Genomic DNA, 13087 nt, shown 5'->3' with positions numbered 1-13087 from the left:
TGCCCAAGCATGAATGCATATAAGTATTTTTTATTACATTGCTGTGGTTAATTTGAGGTAATAGTGTTACTGTAGAAATCAGAGAATCACTTTTTGTTGTTAACATATTCTCAGGGAGATGATACAAGCTCTAAATCTGAAATACACACCACACACAAATGTGTACTTTCATCTAATTGTACTGTCCACAAAATCAAAGAAAGGTTCCCGCACACTGTACCGTACCCACCGTTTTGGGTTACGCCCTCTTCCTACGCACCTGTGCCTTCAGGTGTGCTGAGATTCTGCATTCATCTAATTGTACTGTGCAACAGTTAGAATAAAGTTTTTGTATTTGTGTGATTGCATTTGTGTTTATTATATACTTGTTTAAGTATAGCAAGTATAATGAATACAATGTAGGAATCGGAATCGTTAAGAAGGAATCGGTAAGGAATCGGAATCGTTAAAATCCTAACGAGTCCCAACCCTAGTCACGTCTAAAGTCGCAGAACACTCTTCTCAGGCTGTGTTATGTTTTTCATTCATCACCATAAACACGGTCATGTTGCAGTTAAGACAGAGTCAGAGGTACCTGAAGTTTTTTTTTACCTTGCTTTGGTTGCTAAGGTCTTTTGTGCAACAATCAAGGGATTCCTTAAGTATAAAACCAAGACAAGAAGAACACCATAAATACTTAAGTGAACATTTTAAGGAAATTTTAAGGAGAAGACTTAAGGGTATTTTGTGCAACCGATTTTATTTTGAGGAAACCTTAACTACGACTTTAAAGCACATCCTGACTTAAGGATGTTTTGTGCAACTGACTCCAGCCCTTTAGTTTTTCTGTCAAACCGAACCAAAGACATGACTTCACTGTAATAAGTTGTATCATCAGTGTATTCATTTATTTGTCACCAGGTGGACGTGGAGAAGCCGGAGGATGTGAGGCTGATCGATCTGGACGAGACTCACAGCGGAGAACACACCGTCTTCATCATGCCGCCTGAGGAACCGCAGGAACCTGACGGGTCCGAGTGCCCCGCCCTCTACAGGTACACAATGCTCCATCATATAGGTCTTTAAACTGCACCACAACACGTCCCTGTGTGTCTGTGTCTTACACATACTGACACGTTTCTCCTTTCAGTTATGAAACCTTCCCCACACTGAAGCCGGAGCTGTTTGACCGGCCTCAGGACCAGCTGAGGGTCCCAGCCAAGGGCAGCGCCCCCAGTAGCCCCGCCCCCCGCCGCACCAAGCAGGTACACCAACACACAGCGTCACAAACTGAAGTACACTGTATATAATAATACAAATATGTCTGAGCTGCTAATACAAAAACTTAAATGTATTAAACTAGTCTGTAAGCGAAGAAAAAGACAACTATGAAAAGTAAACTCCTTCAGATATTCATGGGAGCGTAAGGTCGTTTATTATGGTTTATTTGGAATAAACATGTCATTTTTTATAGATGCTACTGACTGTTTAACAAAAAAAAGACAAAAATATACATGACAGAGATGAGTTCACCTTTTCCAGGGCATTTATAGCAAACAACACTGTTTTTGATTTAATGAGAGTTCTTCTCTGAACACAGGCACATGTTCAAGGTGGCAGTCACTGATAACGGCCCATTCTGAATCAGTATTAAGTAGAGGAGCAGAGACTTGGTGCCTCCCTCTGAACCGCTGAGTGGGTTTTACATTGTGACCCAGTTTTCCCTGAATGAAGACCAGAGACCGTGTTAACAGTCTTACTGTGTATCATCTGATTTTAATGAATCATTATCAATATTTCACTGCTCATCCAATATTCAGACGCCACAGACTGTGAGTGTAAAAACTACAGACGTTATTTTCAAATCTGACCAGTTTAAACAGAGTATTTAAACCTCTTCTTCCAAAGTGGAAAGAAACGTTCCCTTTTTTAATCTTAGTTTTATATTCAACAGTGACTCCTCCTCTCACGCTGCTTTTTAAAAACATTACGTCTGATAATGCCAGTGCATGTATCCCACATCGATCCTCCAGGAAACAATGAGAGTTTCTATCATGTTCACCTCTTCAGTATCTGATGTGATGTCACTTGGCTTTTTCCTCCCAGGAGATCAAGTTGGCCCAGAAGCGAGCTCAGAAGTACTCCACGGTGCCGGACATGTGGTCCAAGTGCCTGCTGGGTCACTGTTACGGCCTCTGGTTCATCTACCTGCCCACTTTCGTGCGGGCGGAGAGCGCGAAGGTGCGCGCTCTGCACACGGCCTACGACGTCCTCAAACACATGGAGAACCGCAAGGTGGTGCTGCCAGATGAGGTGAGACACTGACGGGGTCCTGATATAAAGTGCCTTGGCAGCTTAGCAGAATGAGCAGCAGTGACGACACCAGCGCCCTGCTGAGAAGTTGAGAGATTTTCAACCAGGAGCGCTCTGATTGGCTGCACAGACAAGCTGGAGCACTTTGAAAAAAGATGCTTGGCAAAGTGCTTTTTCTTGAGGCAACCACATACACTCTCTTCTCACTGGAAACAACTGAATAAAAAAGCCCTTTGTGGTCACCAGCCCTGAATCTCCTGGAGCTTCATTTGAGAAGAGCTCAGGTTTAGTTTAAGGAGCTCGTCCCCAAGGTGTGCTGAGAACAGTGGAAACAAAAGCAGAACCAGAGATTGTTGATACATGTTACTCTACCATGGAGAGGATGAATTATGAAGCCAGAGTGTGTGAGTGACTGTGTGTTGTCTGTGTGTGTGTTCCAGGTGTGTTACAGGATCCTGATGCAGCTGTGCGGTCAGTACGGTCAGCCGGTCCTCGCCGTACGGGTCCTGCTGGAGATGAAGAAGGCTGGAATCACACCCAACACCATCACCTACGGATACTACAACAAGGTTTCAAAATATACACACAAAAACACACACTTGTCTTATCCCTGCCCTGCACACACGTGCACACACACATCCAGTTCTCGAACCACCTCAGCTGACCCCTTTCAACACGAAGGAGCAGCGGCTCTACTCCGAGCTCACCTCCAGATGTCTGACTCCTCCCCCTATCTCTAAAGGGCCGTCCACACCAAGAAAGATAACTGTAACGTCAACTATAACGATAACAATGGCAGCATCCACACCAATGAACGATATCGTTGTGTTGCTAGGTTACGCCAAACACACACTGCTCGTTGCGGTCAGCAGGGGAGCAGAGTGATGGATAAAATGGATATTGATGACCTGTTATTACTGTATGTTGCAAGAAAGAAAAAGAAAACCAATTTACCGCTTGCTCCACCTGTCTGTCTGTAAGCTCCATCTGTCATGAGACAAACATGAATGAAGACGTGCAGTTTATTGTGTTTCACCGGCAACGAGCTGTCATTACGAGCGACAATTACGCACGGCTGCGCGCTCTTTATAACTCACTGTGTGAACCTATGTTGCATAATAAAGATTTGCCCCGCTCAGTAACTTCATCCTTGCTGGAGCCGGGCTTGCCTTAACCTCAATCACTGCGTGATTAGTATATAAAGGTAGAAAAATAAATAAAATTGCGGGCGGTAATGGTCAGAAATTCAGCGGGAGTGGGCAGGAGCAGGTTGAAGAAAACAGTCCTGCGCAGAGCTCTAGCGCACAGGTTGAATTTTATGAATGGAGGGGAAAAGAGGAGACGTATTCCCCTGCAAAATGTATTTTATTGCAGTTATTTACCCAGTATTTGCGAAACAAAATCACTGAAGTTAAAGTTCTGTCACAAAACTATATTGTTATGGATATTTGCACATTTTTAAGTGGGTATATAAAAAATCCTGGAGCTTTCTTAGTGGTACATGACGTGATGAACGTCTCGACCTGTCATTTCGGATGGATTTTGATTGGCTGTCAGTGTGAGTGAAAGTGATCCAAACGATATCGTCCACCACTATCGTTGTCGTTATAGTTGTAGTGTGGACGCTGCCGAACACTTGAGTTTAGAACGATTTTTAAAACTGTATATTTATAGTTATATTTATAGTTATAGTTCTTGGTGTGGACAGCCCTTAAGGCTGAGCCCAGACACCCTACAGAGGAAACTTTGCTTGTATTTGCGACCTCGTTCTTTCGGTCACTACCCAGAGCTCATGACCATAGGTGAGGGTTGGGAAGTAGATGGACCAGTAAATCAAAAGGTTTGAATATACTACAATATTTACAGTTTGATAAGATATAAGAAGGTTTGAATATACTACAATATTTACAGTTTGATAAGATATAAGATATTGTGCAGGTATGAGTGCACTAATGGGATATAATGTGTACAGTGTAAACAACCAGAGGTTTGATCTGAGTACCCAACACTACAGATCAGCTCAGACAGCAGTATAAATATAAACACACTGGACTTCAATAACAGATCAGTGGGCGGATGTGATACAGAGAGGTGTGATGTAATCAGATGTCCTCTGTCCTCAGGCAGTGCTGGAGAGCAAGTGGCCGTCCACCAATCAGGGAGGACGTCTCCGCTGGGCCAAGCTAAGGAACGTGCTGTTGGCTGTGGCCCAGTTCAGACAGCCAATCAAACGGCGTCAGAAGAGCGGCTCTGTGGGGTCACGAGGAGGTCAGAAAATATTCTATCAATATTTTATTTCTGTGCTTCGACTTGACTTTAAATTTTTCTGCCACATTTTGCCAACACATACTAAAGTATAGTTGTGAGTGCAGGACTTTAACTTGTAGTGGAGTATTTTCACAGAGCAGTAGTTGTACTTTTACTTCAGTAAAGTATCTGAATACTTCTTCCATCACTGATCATGTGTCGGCATGGTTTTATTGATGAGTATTTTTCTGCATACATTTGATGAAGAAACATGATTTTCCAGAGTCATGCTGTAACTCTCGTTTTTAAGATAAAATTCTGATTGTTTTTTTTTTTCCTTTCCATTAAAAGAAACGATGATGGACTTGGATCAGAGGCCCCGCCCCCAGTCGACTCTGATTCGTCAGTCCAGTTGGAGCGGTCTGTCAGAAAGCTCCAGCCACGAGTCTCTGACGGGCTCGCTGGTGAAGAGCAACAGTCTGAACAGCATGAAGGCGCCGGCTGACAGTAAGACACAAACTGCATCATGTCCTCCTCTTCCTCACCTTCATCATCTATCTGCTCATCACCCTCTTAGGCCGTTTCTGCTGTCACTTTTGGCTGTTCCAAATCACGCCATATCGCGCCGATTTCCAGTTTCCATTATCAGTTTAGACTTGACGTGCCACGCTGAGCCGTGCTAGACACGGACCTTCTCCGCAGTAGCTCTAAAGCTGGCTGCCTGCCCTCAAGTGGGTAGCGGTGACGTCTCGCCGACTTAAGCCAACCCCCGTCGACCCGCCTTCTCCCCACAAACAAGCAGTGTGTGTTGTCAGACTCTCCTCCCCTCTGTCTGCAGGGACCAGAGAGAAAGGTGTTTTTAAAAGTCTCTGTGTTCAGCTCTCAGTACGTCTGTAGCTTCTAACTGAATCTCTGTGGTTTGGAGTTTCTCTCCTGCGTCCTGTTTTTACTTTACATATCTGCTTTATTTTACTGTTTCATGTTCGCTATCAGCCATCAAGCTCTTCCTGCACCTCTGCAAACAGCTCACCTCCAACAGGTAAACTTCTTTTCCTGCCCTGCTGTGGGAAAACACACGCAGCAAAAATAACAGGGGACTTTATCTGTGGATCAGCTGCTGCTTTTAAACATCAGTTAAAGACACACCTTCAAGCAGGTAGCCCTGTTGTAATGGAAACGCAAATCCCTGCCGCGCCGGGCTGACGGTCCAGTCCGAACCAAACCAAACCAAACCAAACCAAACCAAACCAAGCCAAAACCATGACTGTCGAAAAGGAGTCACATTTTGTTCCTTCAACAGAACTCTCACCAGGACTTTGAACCATGTGTTATTCCAGTTCTTCTTTGTTATCTCCACACCACATTTTTTCTCTCATCTCCTGTAAAACAGACTGTCCAGTATTCTGTTTCTATCAGTTTGTTTTAACTCCTCTTTCTCCTCTCTGTGCCACAGAGTTGAAGCTCTGCAAGAAGACCATCCTCCGCAACGCAGGGACCAATGGCTGCGGTGACGCAGTCTCCCGTAAGCCTCCGATTGGACGCAGAGACACCTCCACTCCACCTCCAATGCCCCCCGGTGGTGTTCTAGTGCGGCGGAGTCAAGTCTGCCTCTCCACCTTCTACAAAGAGTGTGCAGAGTCAGCCGACTCCGAGCCAGACTGCTGTCAGCCAGCAGAGAGAGACGGCAGGTCGGTTAGGACGGAAAATAACCTCAGAATCTGTTTGTTCTTTAATACGATAATCTTTTATTAACTGATCTTTACTCACCTGCTTTATTCAGTCATATTTCCAGCCGTCTTTGATGTCAGTTTGAGATGTTTTATGGCGCTCTAATGTTTCATAACGTGCTTTGGTTTTGCTTGTGAAATAAGATAAAACTTTGCAGTAGGAAAGAGTGCAAATAAAACAAAATAACATCACCTACACAGGCCCTGTATCCTTTAACGCTGGTGCTGTTGTAGCTCTGTTAAACTCACCTCATCCGTCTCTGACCTGCAGACCTGCCGGGACTCGAGACTCGTCCGGCAGAAATAAAGTCGTAGACGAGAACTACAACAACGTCTCCTCCCCGAGCCGAGGAGGTCTGGCAGGGAAACTCCAGCAGCTTCTCACTCCGACAAGACATCGAGTGTCTGTTCGACGAGCCGCCAGCGTTGACGACCGGCGGCCAGGAGGAGGGGGAGGAGGAGGAGGAGGGATAGGACGAAGAGTGTCTGAACAGAGGCAGTCCAGGAAAGCTCAAGTGGCGGAAACACTGCTGAAGGCCAAAGACAGGCTGGTCAGCGCTACCTCAGAGGTTTGACTCTTTGAATCTGCTTTATTCTGACCTGTTGTCTTTATTTTATTAAACACAACTTGTAACTGTTCAGTTTCAATATCGGTTACTTTACAAAATGTACAAACATAAAAGCAAAATGTAAAAATGACGAGCAGTTTTTTTTTTTATAAAGCACCTTTAAATGAATATATTTTTTAAATATAAAGGTAAACTATTATTGCATCTTTTTAAAATTTAATTTCCTATGAATAAAAAAAAAAATCAAAATAAATTAAGAAAAAATGATGATAATTTTTCTGTGACTTCTAGTGTTTGTTAAACAGAATCATGTGGTGGTGATGTAATAAAATTATCTGACTCCATGTCGTCTTTTCTCAGAGTTCATTGTCTGTAGGAAGTGACCTCGACTTGACGGACACGCCCAGTCCCGCCTATCCTCTGCGCCGGTCGTGGGACGCCAACCAAGAGGCGACGGGGCTCGAGGTGAACAGATCATTAGTCAGGAAATGACAGCAGCAGTTAGCGTGGTTTTGTTGCGTCCTATAGTCAGGTCTGTTGTTACCATCCCCTCAGTGTTGATGTCACAGCCTCTGACTCCTCCCACCCTCTCTGTGTGTCCAGGTGTTGATGTCCAGCTGCTCTCTGTGTCGCAGCTGTAACTCGTTAGTCTATGACGAGGAGATCATGGCTGGCTGGACGTCAGACGACTCCAACCTGAACTCGTCCTGCCCGTTCTGCTGCGCTTCCTTCGTGCCCTTCCTGAACGCCGAGATCTGTGACCTCGGACCTGTCAGCAGGTAAAGACGTCCACCAGTGAACCCGATCTGTCACAGCGCCCTCCGTCTGTGGTTTGGTGTCTAATCCAGAGTTTTCTCCAGATAGTGAGACTGAAACGAGGACGACCAACTGTTTAAAAATGACGGAGCTAAATAGGAGAGTTTGGAGAAGCAGGCAGGAGTACTGACACAGAAGCTCAGCAATGCACTGCTGTGGACAGGGTCAGAGGCATACCTTAAAAATCAATATCAGTTTAAGAGTACACTATATTTAGAATATTTTCACTGTACTTTTATCTCCGACAGCAATTTCTGAAGTCGTTAGCGGCTTCAGTTCCCCATCTATGCTCTCAGGAGCTGCTGGTCTACCCCTGCCTTGATCAGTTTGTTTGTGATATTAGCCCCTTTTACACTGCTTCTTTAAGGCAGGAATTTCACCCCAATGTGCCCCCTCACTGTTCTGAAAAGAAACAGTCGTAGAATAGGGGGCAGAGTTGTCTCACATTTAAGGCAGCATGGGAGATAGTAACAGCAGCAAAACGACCATCTGTATAAAAGGGACAGCCGGCAGGACGGGACTACAGATGGCATGGGTGTGACGTTTTGATGACTTGTTACGTGTGCGACCTGCTGCCAGGATGTGAGTTTGTATCTTCTCGGATGGCGAAGGAATGGAGTCAAGACAAACGGTTGTCTACCATAATGTTACTCTTACATTTTGAAATAAACAAATTATAAGCATGACTTAATATGACCAAGACACCTAAAAGTAAAAACAAGGCCGTTTCCATCAACTTACAAGCAAGTGCTCACTGCATACTGTAAGTGAATGGGTTTTCTAGCAAGTGCTCACTGCATACTGTAAGTGAATGGGTTTTCTGGTCGGAAAGGTAATGCCCTCATGCCCCACTAGAGGGCGTATGAGGCTTAACTTCAGCATACCACAGGAGTCAATGGAAGTGTCGTCACTCTGGTATGTAGGGTCCTACCTAACCATAACCAGTCCAACCAACCTGGCCAATCATAGAGAGAGTAGAGTGGGTCATTCCTTCGCTGTCTCAGGATTTGCAAATTTGCCACCAGGGGATTTAAAAAGCAGCGAGCAGCAGTTAGCAGAACTCAAAGAAGAACAACAGCGGCTGAAAATGCCTGCACATTGGGAAAACAACGAACTCCAGGAGCTCCTTCCCCTCTGAGCAGAGGACGAGATCAGCCGCCATATAAGAGGGACAGTAAATGATTGTTCCTGACATGTTAATGCCATGGTATTGTTTATAAAGTGCTGCTGACGCGTGTGTTATATGTCACATTAGAGGCTGATGCTGTTGTGTTACATGTCACACCCGTCACCAGCAGCTCCTGTGTTCAGCTGTGTTAAATCATTGGTTTTCTCAGTGGAGTCTGGCTTTACAGAGAGCGATATAACAGCTTCAGTTCCCTGTTGGGAATCGCTGTCTGACAGTAAGGTAAAGCGGTGAAAATGTTAATATAGCGTACACTTGAATTAATTTTTTCCACAGAAGTATTGCTTAGCCTCTGTGTCGGTGATCCTGCCTGACTGCCATGTTGATAAAATACTGACTATGGATACGTACCTCATACAACTGCACTGCAAAAGATCAAAAACTGACCCTTTAAGTCTTCCTCTTTGTCCTTTTCCTCAGTGCGGAGCGCACCAACTGGAACATGGAGGATGAGGTGGAGAGCGCAGTGAGGCCCCCCAGTGCTCAAGAGGCCTCCCTGCGACACCAGTGTAACGGTCTGAGTGAGGACTCCAGCTCCGAGACCAGCAGCTACTCTGAGAACAGCAGAACCACCACGGTAACACTCACTGTTAATGTTTCTGTTCATCCCCTCGTCTCCCCGTACTTCCTGTCAAACTGACAGTTTTTAACCGCCTCTCTCAGGGTTCGTCAGTGGGCGGCACCCCTCAGGTGGCGGTGGCCTACCTGAGCCCTCTGGTCCTGAGGAAGGAGCTGGAGAGTCTGCTGGAGAACGAGGGCGAGGCGGTCCTGGCCCAGCCTCAGTTCCTGGACAACCACTCCATCATCTTCTGGAACCTGGTGTGGTACTTCCAGCGCCTCGGTCTGCCCAATAACCTGCTGCAGCTGGTCAAAGCCTCGCCACTGGTCAGCCAGTTCACACAGGTAGCACACAGTCTGAAACACAGAGCACTGAGGCATCGGTAACAAAAGGTTGAGCTAATTACAGCTCAGAGGCAGCTGCACAAGAACAGAAAGAAAGAGCTCTAGAAACATAAAAACATATGGAAATAAAGGCTCACAAATGACACTTAGTGGACAAACAGCTCTGTTTTCACCGGACAGCTACATATTAGATAAACGTGCTCAACACGCATCGACTTCTGAAACAAAAGCTGATTTTCCGGTTCAGAAAAATATTCAAAAAGCTGCTGAGATACAGCTTCACATTCTTCTTCATCTACAACAGCTCAGATCCTAAGTTAAAGTACAAACAACTAAACATTTGTTATTGCAGGTTTTAGATTTTCACTCTCTCCCACTTTGTATTTCAACCTCTGCTCTGCATTTTCCCTCAGAAAACTATTAACAAATATTATTTGTAAGCACCTTTCAAGATACCCACGGACGCTTGAGTAAATAAAGTTGTGTCCTATCCTATCGTATTTTAATATCAACAGTCATTGAATGACAGCTTCATATTTTTGTAGAGTGACAAACTGATTTTGCTTCTTTAGGCCCTGATCACACAGAAAGTGTTTCAGCAGCTGGAGGCAGCTTTTTGTAATCGTTTTTAATGAGAATGAAGCTTTTTGCTCGCTGTTTTTGTGTCGCTACGTCCCTCCTGTTTGCACTCTAGGCGCCTGGCGTTTTTGCTGAAGCACTCTGAACTCCTGGAGTTGAAAAAACTTCAACTCAGAGCGTAAAAGCGCCCCACATCATCTCCACTTTTTCCCCGTTGTCCAATGGGATGATCTGAGAGGCGGGGCTTCTGTGGTGGTCACAACAAGTTTACAGTTGGTAAACAATGGAGGAGAAACTGGTGGTAGTGGTTGCTGGATATCCAGAGCTATACGGCCTGATGATAGACAGCAGGTTGTCAAACTGCCCCTGAGTCATCCTAAAATATTCCTGTAAACGTCCATGATGGAGGAGAAGCTCCTGGACCAACTGGTGGTACTCCCCATGATCCAGCCTCTTTTTTGGGGTCTCATGTACCCACACAGATCTCTGTTTATCTGCTGACAGCCTCTCACCCTCAACCAGAGCTACAGACAGTACCCTCTGCCTGGAACCTGCAAAACACTCTCTGTGTGATCGGAGCTTTATTCAGCCCAGAAATATTAGATACCCTAAAACCAAAGCAGAGATCAAACAGTTTGACACCAATAAATAAAGTTAGATGTTGAAATGAAAGACATCAACACACTGATGCACAGACTTTCTTCCTCTACTCGTGTGTGTTTTCCAGGCAGAGAACTCAGCAGTGAGGGTGAGGCTCCTCTGGGACACCCTGACCCCTGACACAGACCAGTGGCCCCCCCTCTACGTCCTCTGGAGGATCCACAGTGAGACGAGCACACACCTCACACTCACAGGAACAAGAACCCCAACTCTTATAACGTGTCTGACTCTTTTAATGAGGCTCCTCCACCTCCCTCCTCTGTCCTCCACCAGGTGGCGTCCCGATGAGAAGCTACAGCTGGCGGAAACACAACCACCCGTTCACGCTGGCCTTCTTGGAGGAGGTGCTGCGCTGGGTCGGCATGAACGAGGTGCACAAAGCCGTCACCCTTTTCCTGGACACACTGGCCAAAGAGCCGGGCTCCGCCTGGACGCAGAGGTACAGTTCAGTGTTTAACCATGTAAATATTCACACTGCAGAGAGCATAGATAAAAGATCTGTTAACATGTCCCTCGTCATTAGTAGGACTGGGAATCACCAGAGGATCCATGATATGATATTAAGACAATATTTAAGTCACAATATGACATCATTGCATTTTTAAATATGTTTTAATGTTTTTACTTAAAGCAGGAGAACTTTCTTTACTGCTGAACAGCTCCCAGAGTGGACAGTTTCTGGTGGAATAAATTAAGTGAAATGTGAATGTTCTAGAGGACACAGAGAAAACCATTCAGATATAAATCTGAATTGTTTTCTCTCCTCTGTTCCTCTGTTTGTGGTTCAAGAAGAACAGATACAAAAAGGTCTAGGTCCCTTAAAACAATGAACATCTGTAGACAATATCAAAATATTTCTGCAGGTGAATTTTTTTCTTTGTCAGGATCTTTTTTTTTTTTAGCGTTTGTTAGTACTCATTTTGGCCACAAGAGGCCGATGTGCACCACGACTTCATGCTTAAATAGGACAGAAAGCATACATGTTTTCCTCCACATGAGTTGTAATTTCTCCATAAACTCTCAACACAACGTGCATGTACTGTACATGTGTTTATATGATCAGAAAGTTGATCACCAGGTTTTATTTTCTCACTCAGGGTAACTGCAGAATGTCTCTTTAAAGTGTAGGTTTTGAACGCAGTGATGTGACATCGATCTGAATGATGGTGGATGTTGTGTGTTTTTTTTGTTTGACAGGAGTTTGTACAGAGAGTTCCTCTTCCTCACTCTGGCAGCTATGGGCAAAGATCACGTCGGTAAGATTCTCTGGATGCAACTGTTTTATTAGATAGTTCAGTTCAGCTCAGGACTAGATGTTACAACCCCTTGATGCACACACTTGAGACTATGAGTGGGGAGATAGTGCCATCTGGGGGTTGTCAAGTGGAGCAAAGAGTTCAAGTGGACAGAAAAGTAAGAAGGAGCACAGGGAAGGCAGAGCCAAGGAGAGAGGTTTGTGCAGACTGAACTCTCCCACGACAGACCGGGCCGTACACTCCACCTCCCCCTGCTCCCTCATTTTGATAAGGGAAGAAACTAACAGGAGAAAAACCTACCTAACTTTAATCAAGGTGGAGTTTAACTGGTTGGAGGAAGGGAGGGGGTTTAGCTTAGGGTGCAGCAGTCACGCCCAAAAAACACGTGCTTGGGAGTTCTTGCATGCCACAACAGCCTCGCTTTCACTTTTAAGCTTGTTTACTGTGCGTCTATGCTGAAAACAAACCCCCGTAAAAAATCTAAATTGGCCAAAAACTGCAGATATCGGCCGACTAGTGCCAACAGTGCGGAACACACTGCAAAAAAATGGGGCGATATATGCTCACCCATAGCCTGACATCGACAGACCGTCAGCATGGTGTGTCAGGGTCCTTAGTGTCCCTGAGGATTTGTAGGCCTGCCCCTGACTGAGGATTTTCCAAGTCAACCAACAGTCCTCATCAGGGTCCATCAGTGGACCAACAGTCCTCATCAGGGTCCATCAGTGGACTAGTCTCCTGCATGTTTCTGATATGAATGTAATGATGAAATGATATATTTTGGTGGTTTGAGTTGAAGGTGTGAGAAAGAATAGTATCAGTAACATTGTTAACACTGTGCTACATTACAGA

General features: G+C 45.1%; 1 protein-coding gene across 7 annotated transcripts in view; it reads left to right on the top strand.

Annotated features, from left to right (window-relative positions):
• The window catches only part of LOC126391488 (DENN domain-containing protein 4B-like), a 67412-nt gene that overhangs the window by 45697 nt on the left and 8628 nt on the right, over nucleotides 1–13087 (top strand). For 6 of the 7 annotated variants that reach the window (XM_050046307.1, XM_050046309.1, XM_050046311.1 and 3 more), the window contains 15 exons: nucleotides 901–1034; nucleotides 1130–1244; nucleotides 2086–2292; nucleotides 2733–2861; nucleotides 4416–4560; nucleotides 4891–5046; nucleotides 5993–6227; nucleotides 6538–6835; nucleotides 7196–7300; nucleotides 7439–7614; nucleotides 9258–9414; nucleotides 9501–9740; nucleotides 11047–11143; nucleotides 11220–11418; nucleotides 12177–12235. In XM_050046307.1, the coding sequence (XP_049902264.1) occupies nucleotides 901–1034; nucleotides 1130–1244; nucleotides 2086–2292; nucleotides 2733–2861; nucleotides 4416–4560; nucleotides 4891–5046; nucleotides 5993–6227; nucleotides 6538–6835; nucleotides 7196–7300; nucleotides 7439–7614; nucleotides 9258–9414; nucleotides 9501–9740; nucleotides 11047–11143; nucleotides 11220–11418; nucleotides 12177–12235 (2452 nt within the window). The remainder of the gene's footprint in view (nucleotides 1–900; nucleotides 1035–1129; nucleotides 1245–2085; nucleotides 2293–2732; nucleotides 2862–4415; nucleotides 4561–4890; nucleotides 5047–5992; nucleotides 6228–6537; nucleotides 6836–7195; nucleotides 7301–7438; nucleotides 7615–9257; nucleotides 9415–9500; nucleotides 9741–11046; nucleotides 11144–11219; nucleotides 11419–12176; nucleotides 12236–13087) is intronic. The other variant, XM_050046306.1, reaches the window with a different exon arrangement.

Source organism: Epinephelus moara, chromosome 6 (genome assembly GCF_006386435.1).
Source record: "Epinephelus moara isolate mb chromosome 6, YSFRI_EMoa_1.0, whole genome shotgun sequence".
NCBI classification, from domain to species: domain Eukaryota; kingdom Metazoa; phylum Chordata; class Actinopteri; order Perciformes; family Serranidae; genus Epinephelus; species Epinephelus moara.
Note: the sequence above shows the minus strand (reverse complement) of the source record. Positions and strands in the feature narration are given on the sequence as shown.